Raw genomic sequence first — 19,551 nt, 5'->3', positions numbered from 1 at the left:
ATTATTTCTCTCCTGAGCGTACTTCTTTTGGGCTCCAGTACTTGGCTCCAAGCCCAACGATCCCTCATAGGCACCCGTGGTCTTCGTTCAATTCAAGCGCGTGGCGCCATCTCTCAAGTGCTCAGTGCCAGTTGCCAAGTGCCCGGTGCCTGCTTCCGAGCGCCAGTTCCCAAACTCCCAAGCACCCGGCACACACTCCCAAATGCCCACTGCCAAATCTTCAGTATCAGTCTACTGCTTGGAGCGCCAAGCGCCCGTTTCCGACCGTAGATCTCCTAGCCTATGCAGCTCTCCTTCAATATTTGTGAGCGAGCTTTCCATCCCTTTTTTGACTCCAGCTAGCCCATGGTCTCGCCTACCTCAATCATCCTGATGAGAAGCCATCCAGATGACAGACCTAGGCTCCCCACAGTGGTGCTTTCCTCATCTTCTAGGAAGACACTCAAGGAGATTGCAGTTTGGTTTTCTGCTAAGAGGGAGCATGGTAAGGCTTCCTTTGTTTTTCCTCCCTCGCACTTAATCCGTAGGAGGTTTCTTTGCTATGCCACCAGGGAAGCTCCTTCTTCCCAATGCCCAGCATTTTCGTCAGTGAAAATTGTTTTTCATCAGCAGAACTTGACCTCCTTGTCAAGACCTCTTTGAGTTGTTTGAAGTTTTCAGTTTCTTGAACTGGATGGTGAGAGTGCTAACCAAGAAGGTTCAAGATGGCAATGGTTTGTGGAGAATTCACCTTGGACTGGCTAGGAGTCCTTTCTCGTGCAGACAATATAGAGGGATGAATGAATTTTTACTTAGCATTTCCCAACGTTCTGTGTGAGAGAGAGAGAGAGTTTTAGTTTGCCGTTTGAGATGGTTTTGTAAAGTAACGTAAGTTTTGAGAGAGAGAGAGAGAGAGAGAGAGTGTAATTGTCGTTAGTGAGTGTTTCGGTTGTTGGAAGAGGGATAAGGGTCGTTAGTTGGAGTTTGTTTATGGCGCTGTCTGTCTGTGAAAATGTGAAGGAGATTTCGGTTTTGGGGGAGTCTTTAGTCAGAGCTAGTGCCGGTCAGTGGTTTCGTGTTGGACAGTTTTTTTGTATGTTTTTCCGAGAGTTGTTAGTTTTTCTTGTTGGTGTGCTATTTTATTGTGTGTATATGGTTCTATTTCCTTTTTTTTTATTTATATTTCCCTGTTGTGTAGAGTCTGTTTTCAGTTTTGTTTGTGTGATTTTGTGTGCTGTGTTGGCGACCGTGGACACCTTAATCCATCTCCCAGCAACCGAGGATCAGGGTGAGTGTTGTGTGTGGTTATATGTTCTATGTATCTGTGTTGTGTGTTATTTTTGTGTTTTGAATTCCGCCACATTATATTGGCGCTAGAACGTGGGGCAACTGGTGTTGCAGTTGCAATTAAGATTGGTGGTGGGTAGTGTGACTGGAGGAAAGGATGGAAGAGGAACTGGTGAGGTTGAGAGAGGAGTTGCAGCTGTCAAGAGTTGAGAATGCATGGTTAAAGAGTGAGAATGAGAAATTGAGGCTTCAGTTGGAAGAGATGGGATCATTGGTAAAAGGAGTGTGAGAAGAAATGAAAGGGAGATGAAAGAGTCAGAAGAGAGAATGGAAGAGAGAGGTGGATAAAAAGTTGGTGGGAATGATGAAAGGTGTGGAAGAAATGGTGAAAGGTATGTTCAAGGGTGTTTTTGGAGAAGGGGCTGTTGGAGGCAGGTCCTCTGGAACGTGTGAAGGGCAAGAGAGAAAGAAAAGGAGGAAGAAGTGAATGGAAGCGTGAGTGATGAAAGTGATATGGGAATAGGAAGTAAGAAACGAGAATGAGAGGCAGGGTAAGGAAAAGGGAATGAAAAGCAAGGGAAGGAACAGAGGAAAGTAAGGATAAGTCAGGGGAAGAAAAATGGAAGAAGGGAAAAGGAAAGGAAACTGGTAAGAAGGGTAAGGAAGTGGGAAAGGCAGGAAAGAAGGGAGAGGGTAAAGATAGTAGTGATAGTGAGGTGGATGGGGGTGAATGGATAAAAGTGGATAAAAAGAAGGGGAAGAAGAGAGTAATGAGTAAGATGAATGTAAGTGCGGAAGTGGACTCTTTGTATTCGGAAGAGGGTATGAAAGGACAGAGTGAAAGTAGCGAAAGTGAGAGTGAAAGTGAGAAAGAAGTGAGAAAGGCTATGTATGTGAGGGAGGTACCCCGGTGTGAAAGGTATAATGAGTATGGAAGTAGGGATGTGCATGATTTCTTTAGGGAGTATGAAAGGTTTTGTCAGGATAAGTATGGGGAGAGTAAGAGAGTGTGGGCAAGAGAATTAGGAGAATATTTGACTGGGTTTTTGCTTGATATGTACAGTATAGGGTTATTATGAGTGTGGGAGATGTTGAGTATGACAAGGTGAAAGCTAGACTAGTTGAGTAAGCGAGGCGTATGAAAGCGAGTGTTAAGTATAAGAGGAAGAATGAATTTGATGAGGCAAGAATGAAAGCTGGGAAACCTTGTCACTGTATGCTTGTAGGCTGGAGACGTTGGCAAGGAAGAAGTTTGGGGATGATGGGATAGATGAATGGAAGGAGTTAGTACGAAAGTTGTTAGAGACAGTGCCAGATGGAGTTAGAGAATTTGTGAACTTGAAGCGGAAGGAGAAGAAAAGATGGACGAGTGAAAGGTTGACTTGGGAAGAAATTTTGGAAATTGTAGAAGATTATGAGCTTGACAGGGTTATAAAAGAGAGCAGAAGTGTGAGTGTAAATATGCTGGGGTAGATGAGAGAGTGCCAGAGTTTGGAAGCTTTAGGGATGCAGTGCTGAGGGGCCCAATGAGAATGGCAGATCGTGTAATAGATAGGAGTGTAAGAGCAAGTAATGGGAGGTGCCAGTGAGGATGAATGGTGGGTTTGTAAGGAACATCCGGTTGGGCGGGTTAGGGATAGTAGTGTACAAAGGGGAAGGTCGGTGAGTGGAAGTCGGCGAAGTGTTTTAGATGTGGAAAGGAAGGACATACAAAGAATGAGTGTAGGTGAGGCTTTAGGAGCGTGTTTTCAAATGTGGGCAATCGGGACATTTGGTAAGTGAGTGTACGAAAGATAGGGGTTAAATGCTACAGGTGCGGACAGGTGGGTCATATTGCTAATGGTTGTAGGGGTACCCGAGTGAATGTAATATGTGGCAACTGTGGTAAGAATGGGCATTATGCGAGAATGTGTTCAGAACCGAGAAGCGAAGTGTGTCGAATGTGGAATGGAAGGGCATGTATCAAGTGTATGTAGACGAAAGAGGGTGACTGTGACAGCGAATTCGGGAAACTGAGTGTGAAGGGGTTCAAATGGGTGGATCCTCCAGGATGCAAGCGGTGCGTGTGATGCATGTACGTGAGGGGTTGTTGCATGAGGAGGCTTTGCTGGAAAGACTGATGAGTGCATGAGTGTGGGAAAAGTGTGTTGTAAGGGAGTAAGATTGATTGCGTTAGTAGATACCGGGTGTAGTATGAATGTCATATTTAAAATGGATGGGAGAAATTGAGGAATACATGTGAAATTAGGAATTGTCAGGGGAAGTAAGAGGTTTGGAAATTTAGGGATAGCAGTGGTTGGAAGAGTGTGTGTGACGGTTAGAAATTGGGGTGTAATGATGGAAGAAAGTGATTTTTGTGTGACTTGAGAGTACGAATGATAAATATGATATTTATTGGGATGTAAGTTTTTGAAAAAAAAGCGGGATGGTGGTCCATCCTAGTATGAATGTAATTGAATTATGTATAAAAGGGGATGTGCTTGGGGATTTGTATTTGGGGAAGGATGTACTAGAATATGATGAGAGAAAATGGGGTGTGTAAATGGTTGAAAATCGATATGTGGGTGAACCAAGTATGCATGAGAGCTTGTGTATGGAGGATCAGCAATTGGTTTTGATAGAGTATGGTAGGAAACGTAAGAAAGGGAAGAAGAGTAAGTGAACGGAATGATCGTAAGTTGTGTGATAGGGGTGTGAGTGCCAAAGTGAAAATGAGTGATAAAGCGTGTAATACGGATGAATAGGATGGTATGAATAGAATGTATAGCATATGCGGGTTTGATATAACTGAGTTGACTGAACGTGTAGGGGTGAGTGAACGGTTGGAGGTGAGCGAAAGTGTAAGAGTAAGAGAGCGTAGCAGTAATAGACGAGTGATTGAAAGCATGAATGAATCGTTGCAAGAATTGGAAAGGTCAATGAGCGAATGGGATGGGTTAGTTGAAGAATTGGGGAGGTATTTGGGAACGAGTTAGAGGGTATAGATGAGATTGTGGATGAAATTGAGAGTGGTAATAGTGAAGAAGATAGCGTGAATCTGAGAGAGAATGGAGGAGAAAATGTAAATCTGAATGTTGCTGGAAGAGAGAGCGAGTCTGAGAGAATGATTGCGTGCCAGCGAACACGTTCTAAAGGACCTGCTAGTGAGCATCCGTGGGTGTTGCGTGTTGCAATTTGAATGCAGTGTGAAAAGTGTTGGTTGGAAAATGCTAAAAGGGGGAGAATTATAGAGGGATGAATGAATTTTTACTTAGCATTTCCCAACGTTCTGTGTGAGAGAGAGAGAGAGAAAGTTTTAGTTTGCCATTTGAGATGGTTTTGTAAAGTAACATAAGTTTTGAGTGAGAGAGAGAGAGAGAGAGAGAGAGCAAGTGTAATTGTCGTTAGTGAGTGTTTCGGTTGTTGGAAGAGGGATAAGGGTCGTTAGTTGGAGTTTGTTTACAACGCTGTCTGTCTGTGAAAATGTGAAGGAGATTTCAGGTTTTGGGGAGTCTGTAGTCAGGCTTTTGCCGGTCAGTGGTTTCGTGTTGGACAGTTTTTTTGTACGTTTTTCTGAGAGTTGTTAGTTTTTCTTGTTGGTGTGCTATTTTATTGTGTGTATATGGTTCTATTTCCTTTTTTTTTTATTTATATTTCCTTGTTATGTAGAGTCTGTTTTCAGTTTTGTTTGTGTGGTTTTGTGTGCTGTGTTGGCGACGGTGGACACCTTAATCCATCTCCCAGCAACCAAGGATCAGGATGAGTGTTGTGTGTGGTTATATGTTCTATGTATCTGTGTTGTGTGTTGTTTTTGTGTTTTGAATTCCGCCACAACAACTCATCAGAGATGGCTCTCTTGAACTTGCAGCTCTTTTCTCTTTGGGGGTCTTGACCCCCTCAATATGGGACCACCTTGACGAGGTGAGGGGGCTCTTGAACCCCAGGAATTTGTTCCCGGGTTTGAGTCCAAGAGTCCCATATATCATTATACATTTGTTTGGATTAATTTTTGTGGAATTTTCCACTTTTGCTAAAATTTATAGGACCTGATAAATAGGAAAAGATATCATAGCTGGGATTGGGTTTATGTCTTAAGCTAAATAGTGGGAACTGTGGTAGGACCATCAACTGCCCGATAATGTTCAGACCTGAGAGTTATCAGATTGATAGCTCAAAGGTGGAACTATTCTTTACGGCTGGACCACAGATTCCATGGGGGTCTGGTTCTATTGATAGGACTCTCGGCATTCTATCCAGTTTGCCCATAACATGATTAGGGTGGGGATGATTGTATTTTTGTAATACTCTCAGTCCTAGGAAGCCAGGTTTGGCTTACACACTGTTAGCCACTCTAATCATGTTGTGCCATCCCCTATTGGGTAGGGTAAGGAGCTGACATTTGGGAGTCAGTTCTCACTTGTGCCATTGGTGGAAGAATAAAACTCCATGAAAAGCTGATATCTTTTTAAGGTTTTCAGGTTAACTTTTTTTTTTTTCCCTCAAATCTTTATGCTAAGTGAAAATAAAGATTTGAGTACCCCTCGGCCCTTTGATGGTGGTGACTTGGTACAGTTGAGAACCGCTGAAACCTCCTCTAACAACCTTTAGAAAAAACAAAAAAGAATCCAAATGTAATCACACTGGAACCTTATGCTCCAGTGCACAACAAATCAAAAAGAAGTAAATATTGTGTTGACCCAACCTTGACTCATTTCAACTCCCTCTTTTGGAGTGAAAGTTGGTCAAGGTTTCTAACCATGGAAATAAAACGACAAATTTCAGCCCTAAAGTTGGAAAACTTCTTATTAAAGAGACACTCAACGACAGAAATGTTGTTTAGACAAATAAAAATGAAGGCGTGTCTTATACAGTAGAAGCCACAACAAAAAACCAGTCTGAAGACTATCTATTCATAAGAAGTATCGACGGCGTGAATGTAAAAGTAAAGAAGCATGACACTATGAACAGCATTCAGGGTACTATTGTACTTCTTGAATTTAATGAGGAACCGGTTGATGAGAATATGCTTTTGGATTCTCTTAAAATGAGATATACCAAAGTCCAAGATTGTGAGGTATATATAATAACAAGTAAACAGAATAATAAAGTATTAAGAATTGAAAAAATAAAATTTGAGGGTCAAGGTCTACCTCAAAAAATAAAAGTTTTGGGCCAAAATAGAAAACTGAGACCTTATGTTCCAAAGCAACTATAATGTCAAAATTGTAATAAATATGGGCACACGAAGAAAAACTGGAAGTGTGGTGAGCCGAAATGTGTAAACTGTGGACAAGATCATCATGCAGGGTACAAAGAATGTATGTACTATTTATACAATATGTAATTGAAAATGTTACAATAACGAACAGGGATGTCTGTAGAAGAGGCTAAGTCGGAATTAAAAGTGAGAGGAATTCAAGCTTCATCTAAGAAACATACATATTCTTCAATAACAGGAACTAATAATGAAACAACAATACTTAGAAGAAGTAGAAGTAACGGAGCACAGAAAAGTAAATCGCAAGAAGAAATTAATGCTCAAGGAAAAAAAACTAAAATGGTAAAGAATAAAGAAACAGGTACAAATGATATGGATAACATTTTATCAAATTCATTTGAAATATTAATGCAGATAGGAACACAGGAGGACGCTACTACAGAAGTAACAGGGGAGGGACATGATAGACTGGAAATTAAAGATAAAAAAAGGTCATTGGAAAGAACACCACCCAAAACAAAGAAACCAACAATTGTTAGAGAAACATAAGTCAAATCAAAGACAAAAGATATGAAAAAAGAACAAAAACAAAAACGAATGAAGAATATACCTTTATCTCCTAAAATAATAGTAAAACCAATGGATACAGATATCCAAAATACCGAAGAAGTGGAAGACTACCGTACCATAAACATCACCAATAATTGGTACAACAAGAACAAATAAAGAAAGAAATATACATGACAACACTTGTGGATGTAATGATAACCGGGGACTGCCTGTACATACATACAGTAATACCTTGACGTATGAGTGAACCAACGTACAAGTTTTCCAAGATATGAGCTGTCGCTCAGTCAATTTTTTGCTTTGAGATGCGAGTCACGCTCTGAGCTACGAGCGTCGCTTTTCAAAAATATTATTAAAAAAATCGGAAATTATGCTGCTGGGTCAGGCAGCAGTAGGCTGGGTACTAAATACATCTTTATGATAAAAAAATTATTTACTAATTTTCACATATTAATATTGTAAACACAGCAAAATATCAATAAAATGTTAAAGAAAAATCCTTCAATATTGATCCATTATCATCGTAATATGTACTGTATAAAAAAACTGTCCTGATATTTGTAATTGTTTTACCTATGTAAACAAAATGTACTCTCTCTCTCTCTCTCTCTCTCTCTCTCTCTCTCTCTCTCTCTCTCTCTCTCTCTCTCTGAGATAAGAGAGAGAGATTTTTATGCATGTGTAATCTGTAAGGCACTCTCCCTTCGCCCTGCAGGAAAATTCCCCCTCCAAGTGAGGGTACACTATAGCGAGGAGGTGGGAAAACCGCTTTAGGTTCATTACCAGGGCAATGTTTAAAAGCCCAAGGTTCGTCTCCCCAGGCTAACATAGTCATTTAATGTTAACCCTCTCACTCCGGGCTAAATATAGATTAAGCACACCCCTACACCAGGCTAAATTTAAGATTGGCCATAAAAAAAAAATACGCACACATCAATGGAAAGAGGAAGATATGCATATGCACATGGTATAAGAAAAAAATCCAAAAAAAAGTTTCTGCATCTTCCAGGGAGAGTTGAAAGTGAATATTTCCAACCCTGTGCACGGCCTCTTTTCCAAAAGACACATAAAAATATGCTAATTTTACTTATAGAACTTACCTGGTAGTTACATATAGCTGTCGTCTCTGACGTCACGGCAGAATTTTAAATTTCGCGCTAGCGCTATAAACACCTAGGTGATCCCTCTACCAGCGCCCTCTATAGGTAACACGGAACTATCCCAACAATGTTCTAGAACTCTTTAAGTTTTCTGCTGAGAGACCGGCAACACGGTCTCGTTCTTGGTTGAATTTTTTGTCTGCAAGTTATACTTAAGTATTTCTTTGTGGTTTTTTGCTAGCTAGCGCTTTGCAATTTGTGGTTGGAATTAATTCATTGTGTACAATATGTCTGATTCTGGATCTCAGTATAGATATTGTGCTTTAGGCTGTAGGACTCGATTGCCTAAGGCGGCTATCGACCCCATTCAGTTTGCTCTTCATGTAGGGGTAAATTTTGTAATTTAGAGAATACATGTGAGGAATGTATGCATCTTACAACGGATGAATGGTCAGCCTTAGAGAAATATCTCTGAAAGTTAGAAAAGGACAGAGTTAGGAAAGCTTCGCAGAGGTCATCATCTGCTAAGTCTGTAGGGCAGGTAATTCAATCTGTTAACCCCTCTCCTATTAACTCTCCTTTGTCCGACCCTGTTGATCCCAATCCTATCACCGTGTCAGAGTTAAAAGTCCAGATGGACACTAAATTTTCAGCAGTGCTTTCGGCCATCCAGACGATGGGCCAAGCCATTGAAAAATTGGCTCCTCAAGTGAAGTGTTAGTGGAGGAGGTGTCTGTTCGGCCCACTCGTTCTCCCAGGTCTAGACCTCTGTCGGACTCCCCTGGTTCAGGAGAGGGCATGTCAAAAACCGAAAGGAGGCGAGTGGGGCTTGCTCCCAACAGTCACCCCCTCAAGTATTCCTGTTGTGCAATCCCAGGATGCTTCCCGCACGCCATAGAAAAGGCGCTGCTGGGGATGTGTCTTCTAGTGGTGCTGATTCTTTGACTCCTCCTCGAAGTGGGCGCTTCAAGCATTCTTCTCGCCCTCTCAAGAGGTCTCGCCGTCTCTCCTGCAGCGATTCCTAAGAAAAGATCGTTGACGGATCCACAAGCGGGCTGTAGCTTCTGGGAGGATCCTGAACCTTTTCCTCTCCTCTTCAGTGGATTCAGCCCCCTCGTCGGAAGGAACCTCGCGTACCATTGCTAGTAATAAGCGTGATTTCCGTTCCAGGAGCGTCTACATCTCGTCCAGCTTCATCGCAGATAGAGCCTCCTCCTACTACCGGTCAACAAGATCCCCGTTTTGTCGCTCAAATCACGGACAAATTGACGGATTTTATTCAGTTCTTTTGTGGCGCTTGTGCTGCTTCGGGAGCACCTGTTGCGGAGACGCTTCCTTTGAATGCGCCACAAGTCTTGACAAGAGCCTCCCACTTCGCATGCACCAGTGAAGAGGCTCAACCAGGCGCTTCAGCATTCTTCTCTGACTCGGATTCGCCACGTTCTGTTGGCGAGGCGCCACTTCAGCATGGTGGCGCCAACCTGGCGGATGCCACTTCAGCATGGCGCGGCGCCACACGTGGTGGATTCGGCGCCACATCGGCATGGTCACAAGACTTTCGATTCCATGCGACCTACGTTTCGTCAGGAGTTTCAAGAAACAGTTCCTGCACACCAATTGTCTCCTGTGTCTTCTGAAGAAGAGGAAGATGAAGATGTAGAAATGGAAGAGGACATTCCAGGAATCAAGGAGAAATCTTCTGGTTATAAGAAGTTACTCAAGTTTTTCGTTGAGAACTTTGGGGACTCTTTTAAGCCTTCGACTCCGGCATCTCCCAGATCGCAGTTTAAGAGGGACAATGCCTCGGATCCAGCTCCTTTTACACGCCTAGTATTGGCGATTTCGGCCAGGAAGGCTATCAAGAAGATTAATACCTGGCTCTCAGACAAGAGAGAAAGGCAAGAGTATGTTTTGTCTTCCACCCTCCAGATTGGCTCATCGCAGCCGCATGTGGTACGAGACTGGAGAACGTTTTTTCTTTGGGTGTGTCTGCCTCCGCTCAAGGGACTTCTCCAGTCTAGTGGATTCAAGTCGTCGCACAGCTCTTCAATCAGTGAAGATCTTCTTCACGCAGTCAGGAGTTGGATCATCTTCTCAAGAGTATTTTCGTTGTTGGGAGGTCATCAGTTTCCTTGATTGGTCAGTGGCGGCTCTGGCTAGGAAAGTCAAAGAATTCGGACTTTCGGATGCGCAGTTGACGGATTTCACTTCGTAGTCGACTGCATAGACAAGGGAGTATGCGATAGTGCCTTGGAGCTAACTTCGGTTTTTGCAACCGGAGTTCTGAAGAAACGACAACTCTGGTGCTCTTTTTTTGGTGAAGGGTGTATCCCAGCCAGAGGTCTGCTCTCCTCTTTGCCCCTTTGTCGAAGGACCACTTGTTCCTGAAGGAATTAGTTCGAGAGATTGCTGAAGCTCTCACGCAAAAAAGCAACACAGGACCTTTTGGCTCAGTCAGCAAAGAAACCGAAGAAGACTACTCCTGAAGCAACTTCCACCAAAACTTCGGTGTTTTCAGACACTTCCAAGACGTTCAAGGGCAAGTCTGCTTCTCGGCCCTTTTCCAAGTTCCGTGGGAAAGGGAAATCTTCTACTCGACCTTCCAATATTCAACAGAAGAAATGAGTGTGCTGTCCTCCACATAGCAGTAGGTGCCAGACTCCAGTCGTTCTCGGAGGCCTGGCAAAAGGTCACTCAAGATCCTTGGACCTTACAGGTGATTTGGGAAGGTTACTCCATCCCATTCCAACAAAAGCCCCGTCTGTCGGACGCTCCAGTCACTTTTTCCAGTACTCCAACGACTCTCAGAAGTTTTGCGCCCTTCGAGAAGAAGTAGAAGCACTACTAAGGAAACAAGTCATCGAATTAGTGCCGACCCCATGCTCTCCGGGGTTTTACAACCGCCTCTTTTAGTTTCAAAGGCGTCGGGAGGTTGGAGGCCAGTTCTAGACGTGAGCGCATTGAACGTTTTTGTAAAAAGGCGAAATTTTCGATGGAGACGACAGAGTCGGTGTTGGCATCTCTTCAACCGGCGACTGGATGGTCTCGATAGACCTCCAGGATGCGTACTTCCATGTTCCAATCCATCAGGAATCAAGGAAGTTCCTGAGGTTTGTTTTCCAAGGCAAAGTTTTCCAGTTCAGAGCTCTTTGTTTTGGACTGTCAACTGCACCTCAGGTGTTTACAAGAGTTCTGTCAACGGTGGCGAAGAATCTTCACTTGCAAGGAATAAGGATGTCAATGTATCTGGACGACTGGCTTATGAAAGCACACCCAAAGCCAAATGTGTGGAGGACCTAATAAAGACATTATCTCTGGCAAAGGAACTAGGTCTACTAGTCAGTGTTCCGAAATCGTCCCTCTCACCATCACAACAGATAGTTTATTTGGGAGTGAGGATGGACTCTCTGGCTTTTCGGGCTTCTCCATCAATACGGAGAGTAGAGTCTTGTCTAAGCAAGATAGACGACTTTCTACATCGCGAGGTTTGCTCAGCCAACCAGTGGATGAGCTTGCTGGGGACTTTAGCCTCGATGGAGAAGTTCGTAAAACTGGGGAGACTCAAGATGAGGCTTCTGCAGTTTTATCTACAAAGCCAATGGCCACGCAAAACCCATCCGGATTCCTTTCTTTTCAAGATCTCAGATTGGATCAAGAAGGAGCTGGTCTGGTGGAATTCAAGAGAAAGACTAGAGGAGGGAATTTCTCTTTATATCAAGAACCCAGATCTCACACTCTTTGTCAGACGCTTCGGATCAGGGGTGGGGAGCGACTTTAGACAACAAGGAATGTTCGGGCCAGTGGCAGGAAGAACAGAAAGAACTGCACATAAATGTGAAAGAACTGAAAGCGGTACATCTAGCCTTGATGCAATTTCAACAAGAGGTAAAAGGCAAGGTAATTCTAGTTCAGTCGGACAACACGACAGCTCTTGCTTATATAAAAAGCAGGGGGCAGCTTATTAAAAAAGCCTTCTCCCCTGTATCAGACGACCAAGGAACTTTTAGAATGGTCGGAAGAGAACGAGGTCACATTATTGACCAGGTTCATAAAAAGGCGAGAGGAATGTAACAGCGGATCTCTTAAGCAGGAAGAATCAAGTCTTGCCCACGGAATGGACCTTACATCCGCAGGTTTGCAAACAGTTGTGGAATCTGTGGGGTTGTCCGCTAATAGACCTGTTTGCAACAGACAGAACAAAACACCTCCCAGTATATTGCTCCCAGATCCGGACGACAAGGCACTTTGGGTGGATGCAATGACAATGAGTTGGGATTGCCTGGAACTTTACGCTTTTCCACCTTTCAAAATTATCAGGAAGGTCCTGGAAAAGTTCAGGAACCACAAGAACACCAAGATGACACTAATTGTTCCATTCTGGCCATCGAGGGAGTGGTTCCCAGATCTTCTCCTCCTTCTCGCAGATTTTCCGAGGATCCTCCCGTCGAGGAAAGATCTACTCAGACAGCCCCACTTCCTGAGGTTCCATCAGAACTTGTCCGCTCTACGGCTTGTCGCCTGCAGACTGTCGAGCGACTCCTCAGGAAGAGAGGCTTTTCAAAGGAGGTTGCAAGCGCTATTGCGCGACCCAGAAGAAAGTCTTCGGACGCAGTGTACCAGGCAAGATGGAGTCAGTTTAGAGACTGGTGCAATAGACATGGAGTTTCGTCTTCTAAAACCTCTCTAAATCAAATAGCGAAGTTCTTGCTATCCCTTTATAAGGAAAAAGGATTGTCTTTGAGCACAATTAAGGGGTATCGATCAATGCTTGCTTCGGTATTTAAGCACAGAGGTCTAGACATCTCGAACAATCAGGATCTAATGGATTTACTTAAGTCGTTTAATACCTCGAAGACGAAAGTTCCTAAACAAATAGCATGGAATTTGGACATCGTTCTTAAATGGATTTGTTCAGATCAATTCGAACCTTTGGCAAATGTCTCGTTGAGAAATTTGACTAAGAAAACTATTTTTCTAGTAGCACTCACAACAGCCAGGAGGGTGAATGAGGTTCATGCCTTGGACAAAACTATTGGTTTCGCTCAAGGAAAAGCTGTATGTTCTTCCTCTCTTAGGTTCTTAGCGAAGAACGAAGATGTGTCCAGACCATGGCCTAGGTCTTTCAGCCTTAAGAGCCTTTCAGATCTTGTGGGAGAAGGAGAACAAGAGAGATTGTTGTGCCCGGTGAGAGCCTTAAAGTTCTATATTCACCGAACAAAGGGAATCAGGGGCTCTTCGGAGAACTTGTGGTGTTCTGTGAGAAACCCGACAAGACCACTTTCCAAGAATGCTCTTGCTTTCTTCTTAAGAGAAGTTATTTCGGAAGCCCATGGGAATTGTCAGGACTCAGACACGGGAATTCTGAAAGTGAGAGCACATGAGATAAGAGCTGTAGCTACATCTTTAGCTTTCAGGCACAATCTCTCAGTGCAAAAGATTGTGATTTCTACGTATTGGCGATGCAAGTCGGTCTTCGCATCGCATTACTTGTCAGAATTGAAGACAGATTTTGACAATGGCAGTACCTTAGGGCCTTTAGTGGTTACTGACACGGTGGTGGGTGAGGGAGAAAGAGGGTCAATCCTATCCGACTAACATTTTCTCCTTGATGTTGGAAATTGGGTTTGGTTGCGTCGTCTGTAGGTACTATGTTTGATGGTTTAGGAGTACCTACAGTCTTTTTAAGTTTGTGGTTGAAAGTTTTTAATTTTTAATATTATGGTGATAGAGGTGATCCCTTATTGTTAATTTGGTACTGCGCCCAGAGCAAGGGCATACTAAGTCTTGTCCGTCACGGCGTTGTCCTCTACGGCAAGTACTAACAGATTGTATCTGACACCCGGATCCTTTATATCCTGTCAATACAATCGAGGGATAAACAGACTACAGAGGCAGTAAACCGCTGCGTCAGCAATCCTTCAAGGTAAGGAACTAAAATTCATGTTTTGATTTCTAACAATGTATGTGGCTGACATGGTCCCACCTCCACTAAAGGTGCCAATCAGCTATATGTAACTACCAGGTAAGTTCTATAAGTAAAAATGATTTTTTTATGATAAAATAAGGTTTTACTTATACTTACCTGGTAGTTACATGAGTAAACCCGCCCACCTCCCCTCTCATGTCAAGTGGGCATAAAACTTAATGAGTTCTAGAACATTGTTGGGATAGTTCCTTGTTACCTATAGAGGGCACTGGTAGAGGGATCACCTAGGTGTTTATAGCGCTAGGGCGAAATTTAAAATTCTGCCGTGACGTCAGAGACGACAGCTATATGTAACTACCAGGTAAGTATAAGTAAAACCTTATTTTATCATAAAAATATCATTTTTACGTAGTTATAAGTGTTTTTTCTAATATTTTTTTTGTCAAATTATGGTTAAAGCTCACATAATATATAACAGGTATATAAGAACTAAAGTCAGTAACAAAATCTGAGTACTGTATATTGTAAAATATTTACGACTCTTCCTTGGATGGGAAGTTGGGACAACATTCCCCTTTACCACCTCAAGCAAGACTAGATCTCTCCCAGCTCAATCAGACTCTTGTACTGATATCTGAAGAGCTGCCAATAGCGATTTATGGCACATGGAACATTTTCCCGCAAAATTTGTTCAAACTGTATGCCGCAGAATCTTGAACAAGCATTTATGTTACCTGGACTCCTCCGCAAAGCTATGTGTAAACATATATGTATGTTACCCGTCCACAAGGGGTTAAGATCCAGCTTAATAAAACCAGTTCATTTCTTTACATTCTCTTTTATTGTGTGTTATATTTTATAAATAAAAAAAATAGCCCTAAGGAAAGCAACAACATAACATATAAAATTCCTGGCTTGGACTGCTCTTGTTTTTATACACAGTAGGTCAACATAGTAAGTATTTAGAAGTGAGAATTAAGCAGCATAAGTATTCTGTCAAAACTGGGCAAACATCCAATGCAGTATTCATTCATTTAAGTGAAAACTCTCACAGGATCAGTTGGACTGACAGTTCAGTGATTGCCAGATCAAAAGATTTCTCTAAATGGAATCTTTTAGAATTTGCCGCTTACTTCCAGCTGTAATTTCAACCTTGGCATATATTATTTGGATCTCTGTATTAGTAAAATGTTCAAGAATGTCCTTAGAGATAAAATCACTGATCTAATTACTAATTAGTTACCTTATAGGCTATATGTTTTCTGTGTATTCGTATGCTTAATAGTTTTTTGAAAATGTTCGTTTTACAAAAATTGTTATTGTTTACCAAAAGGAGAAAATGTGTTGTACTTTTATAAATATGTAATCAGCTTATTCATTCCAAGGTCATTTTTGGTGGTTAGTCTCTTCCCTTATACTGTATAATCCTTTAATTGACTCCTCCCTGCTTTTAAGCCATTGGGCCTAATCCTTTGTAAAACCTCTCAAAGATTTACCTTTGTTTTGGTAGGTCCACTAATTCTTCAACACTGTTGGATTCCAGGTGCATCTGTTCCTTATAAACCCCATCATCAGGGATATCTATATGTCATCTGTCAATTATACAAACTTTCTTGTAAACTTATTTCTATATTTTTTATCTATAGTACTGTATACATGTATATGTATATGTGTTTGTTTATCATTATTGCAAATTATTTTAAGATTTTTTCATTAATGAGATTTACTTCACATTTAGGTATTGGTGATCCAGAATGGTTTGTATTGTTGGATGCAGCAGGATTAGTTGCAACATGTCCTCTTGATCTGGCCAGATGGAAGCCTGATTTTGTGAATTTATCTTTCTACAAGATCATGGGGTATCCTACTGGTTTAGGTATGTCCAAGAGTTCTCTGTGTATTGTAAAGTTGTCTTATTGTAAATTGCCTTGCTTTAAAATTGCCCCATCATAGACACTCCCACTCACCCTCTTTGTAAAAGTACCCTCCACTCAAAGAATGTCCGAGTGATAAAGACCATTTAATCTCATTTTGTTAAAAAATGTCTCACTTATTTTTGTTTTATTTTAGTGTAAATAGCTCTCTCACTTTGTCCGTTTTGTATCAACTGCGAGACCCCTCATTTTGTGTGTTGCATATCAGTCCTGACACCATTTTTTTTCTCTGCTAGCTCTGGTCTTTGACAGAAATGCAAAGCATTTAAAGTACTTTTGTTCCCACAAAGATACAGATCTTCATAACATGCATATATACCTTTGGCAATAGCTGGTCTGGTTGTTGAAATATGGTAACAAGGTAGTTACTGGCATGTATATTAGAGATGGGATACCACTCATTCTCTGACTGTCAACCCCACTTTTTCTTTGGCAGGTATGAAGAAGTCTCCCCTGTTGCTGTGCCATGGAACTTGACTAAATTTTTAAGCTTATGTGTTAACACGCTTCTTGAGTTTGTTGTTCAGTATGTGAGAGATACTTGAATAATAATAGTTATAATGATTTTATTATTTTTGTTTTTGCTTATCTTTCTTAGGAAGCCTGCAGGTTCACTATAATTTATAATTCTTATAAATGATTCATATAGAGTTATATTTATGTCATAGAGAAACACTTGTCATTTCATAAGAGAATCCCATAATGTCTTCAGCATGGCTGGATTGTTTGTGTGCCCTCCTGACCTTTCTTGGAAAGGTTGTCATATTTTTAAAGAAGTGGTGGAGGTTTCATCAAAAGTCAACTCCTCAGGTTTTCCTTTCAGATTTCTTGTGAATGTGCTTGTCTTGAAGAAATGCTAGTGTTGGAACCTCATGGAGGTGTTGGTTATATAACGAGTTTTCATGACTGACCTTCAGGAAGACATCCAATGGAGGTTCAGATTGGTTCCCTCTCTGTTTGGCCAACATATAGGTTGCCAAATCTTTCACTTTGTCATAGATATATTATGAGATTTTTGGAGAGGACCATGGTGGAAAGGCTTGAGAGATGCATGCACGCTTCATCTACTCATTCTTTCTTGTCCTTTCCACTGTCTAGCACTCTTCCAGTTCCAACTAGTCGTAGGAGTTGTTCAAAGGGGAGTCAGTTCACCCACATTTAACTTTTAGAACAGTGATTATAGACATACATGATCACCTCCATCTAGGTTGTCAGATCCCTGTGACAAACGAGGATTCTGTTCTACAGTTTTTGGTGTTTCCTGGAGGTTTCTCTGATCATCCTTAGGGAAAACTGGCAGTTCTGTTTGAAGGGTCTTTGACTTAAGCCATGAACCTTTCCCTCGAGTCACTGCTTTTGTTCAGGCTCTGTGACTGCTGTGGCTGCTGATGTCCATTGCACAAGTTGAATAAGGGGCAGCCAAACAGGAGAAAGGGACACAGTTTTTTCTCTCCTTCCTTCTCCTCCAAGTTCTTTGCTTCTTTTCTGTCCAGGCTTTGAGGAGTTGGTATTGTCACAGTTCTTCAGTGATGTAATATTTACCAGCGTAAATATTATATCAAGTAGAAGCCATAATCCTGTAATTTGAAAGATAAATTGAAGCACTGTATAGTACCATCAGATATAGCTGAATAGTCGTTTCTACGACATCTAATGTTTAGAGTCTTCTCTATTCATCTTATAACCTCCTCCTCATTAGCATGTAGCTGTTATATCAGGTTCCCTAAGGTTATTAAAAGTTTTTTCTATTTTCTTGGTTTTATTTCCTCTGACATTTTGACACACATTCTGGCAGCCATCTACTGAGAGTCAGAGTGAATGAATATACACGTTACACAGGTATATATAGCAGGTAGGTGTTTTATAATTGGTGGGTTGGCTAATGAATAGAATTTAGATTGGTCATGGGTTGATGCTGTTGAATCCAGTCTTGTAGGCACTTGATCTTCTTGGCCTAATCGATATTGTTGTGTTGGGTACGTGTTACTGGTGTTCCTGATATTTTAGACAACTCGGGTAAAATGACCTCATCTGGTGCTTTCTCCCTCTTGCCCTCTCCTCCTCTTCTCATTGGTGTTTGGCACTGGGTTATGTGCTGGATGATTTCTTACATTTCTCCATATAGTTGAGGGAGAAATTCAGTTTCTTTTACCATATTGATACCAAGCTTTGTTTCCCTTATTTGAAATGCTTCAAGAAGCCAAAGGCATTGGAAGTCGGGTGCTTGGTCTTGTGCTCTTTATCAGCTCTTCTCAGTTGGTTCTTTTATTGTAATTTTGTTCATAATGATTAAAGATGGCCCCTTCTTGACGGTGGCTAAGAGAGTTAGTGGTAGTCATCCTGATATATGAATGGTGGCATCCTTCCACTGGCCAGGTAAACTTGTAGATGATACTACTTCTCTTCAAAGATGTTTCTGTGGGTGCTGGCTTGTTCCTGTAAAGCAGTTGTCTAGTATAAATTACCAGATTAAAGTAATCTCTTGATTATCCACATTAACAGAGCCAAGGGCCTATTGGATGTGGGCAAAATCTGGATAAGAGTGAGTAAAAAATCTACAGGTGTTATTCTGACTCATTCAGAATAAGTATAGCATTTCAAATCGTCAGTGTTATCGTATAGCCTAAACGATCTGAGACATACTGACCCAAATCGCAGCCTAAGCCTTATGCTATGACACCCAGGTTACTTTGTTCTTATGCTAATTCAAGTTACGATTATATCAATACATTGCATTGTGTATATTAACTAAACTAACAATGTGAACTTAGTATTGGCACATTCAGTGTTCCTAGCTTGAAATACAGTGGTTAGATTGGCAGGAGCACAATCTCTATCTCACGACCCTCATCCAAAGCACACCACAAGAAATTATCCTTACATTTAGATATGCATATCTCCTAAAGGAAGTTTCTCTAAATGGACTTTTAAGATAAATAGGAATACTTAAGTGGATTTGTAGACACAGTTAATTATGGCTGCATTCTTGAGTCCCCACTAACTTGAACCACTCTGTTTCAAGGTTATGAAGAGACTGATTTCACGGCCATCTCTGATTGACACCAAACCTTCAACTCACCACCGGACAAACAACCAATACAGTGCCGGTAGTTAAGCACTATTTCACGTATACTTGCAATTGAAACAGCTAAAACAACACCTTTCATTACTACATACAAACACAACAAAACATAATATCCTTGTACATAATACGCATTTCCACTTTACGTAAATTTAAAAAGAATATATAAAACTATACTACAACTTGCGGAAAAGTACAATCTCTCTTGTCGAAGTTTCAACAAACTCCCTGCAAGAAAAACTTATGCCTACATTATTTACAATAGTCCTGTTCTTATCAATGCCTTTCTGGCTTCTGCAGCTATTTGAGCAGTCCTCCTGCTTGGGCAGGTGCTTGACTGAATGTCATCTGTCGCAGGATTAGTTTCCCTTATCTCCTGCCGCAGCTCTAAGGGGTATAACTTAATTACAGGTCTCATAAGCTGGCAATATGCCATTCTTAGAGTAGCCACTCTTGGGACCTTGTCTCTCTCTATG

At 41.6% G+C, this 19,551-nt stretch overlaps 1 protein-coding gene across 4 annotated transcripts in view; it reads left to right on the top strand.

Annotated features, from left to right (window-relative positions):
* LOC136840588 (molybdenum cofactor sulfurase-like) overlaps positions 1-19,551 on the top strand; it is a 165,468-nt gene that overhangs the window by 81,466 nt on the left and 64,451 nt on the right. For all 4 annotated transcript variants that reach the window (XR_010853660.1, XR_010853661.1, XM_067107242.1 and 1 more), the window contains exon 4: positions 15,798-15,935. Coding sequence is in view for 2 of the 4 variants with exons in the window: in XM_067107242.1 (XP_066963343.1) it covers positions 15,798-15,935 (138 nt within the window). In the remaining 2 variants the exon portion in view is untranslated. The remainder of the gene's footprint in view (positions 1-15,797; positions 15,936-19,551) is intronic.

Source organism: Macrobrachium rosenbergii, chromosome 8 (assembly GCF_040412425.1).
Source record: "Macrobrachium rosenbergii isolate ZJJX-2024 chromosome 8, ASM4041242v1, whole genome shotgun sequence".
Lineage (NCBI taxonomy): Eukaryota > Metazoa > Arthropoda > Malacostraca > Decapoda > Palaemonidae > Macrobrachium > Macrobrachium rosenbergii.
The sequence above is the reverse complement of the archived record's forward strand: the minus strand, read 5'-3'. Positions and strand labels throughout refer to the sequence as shown.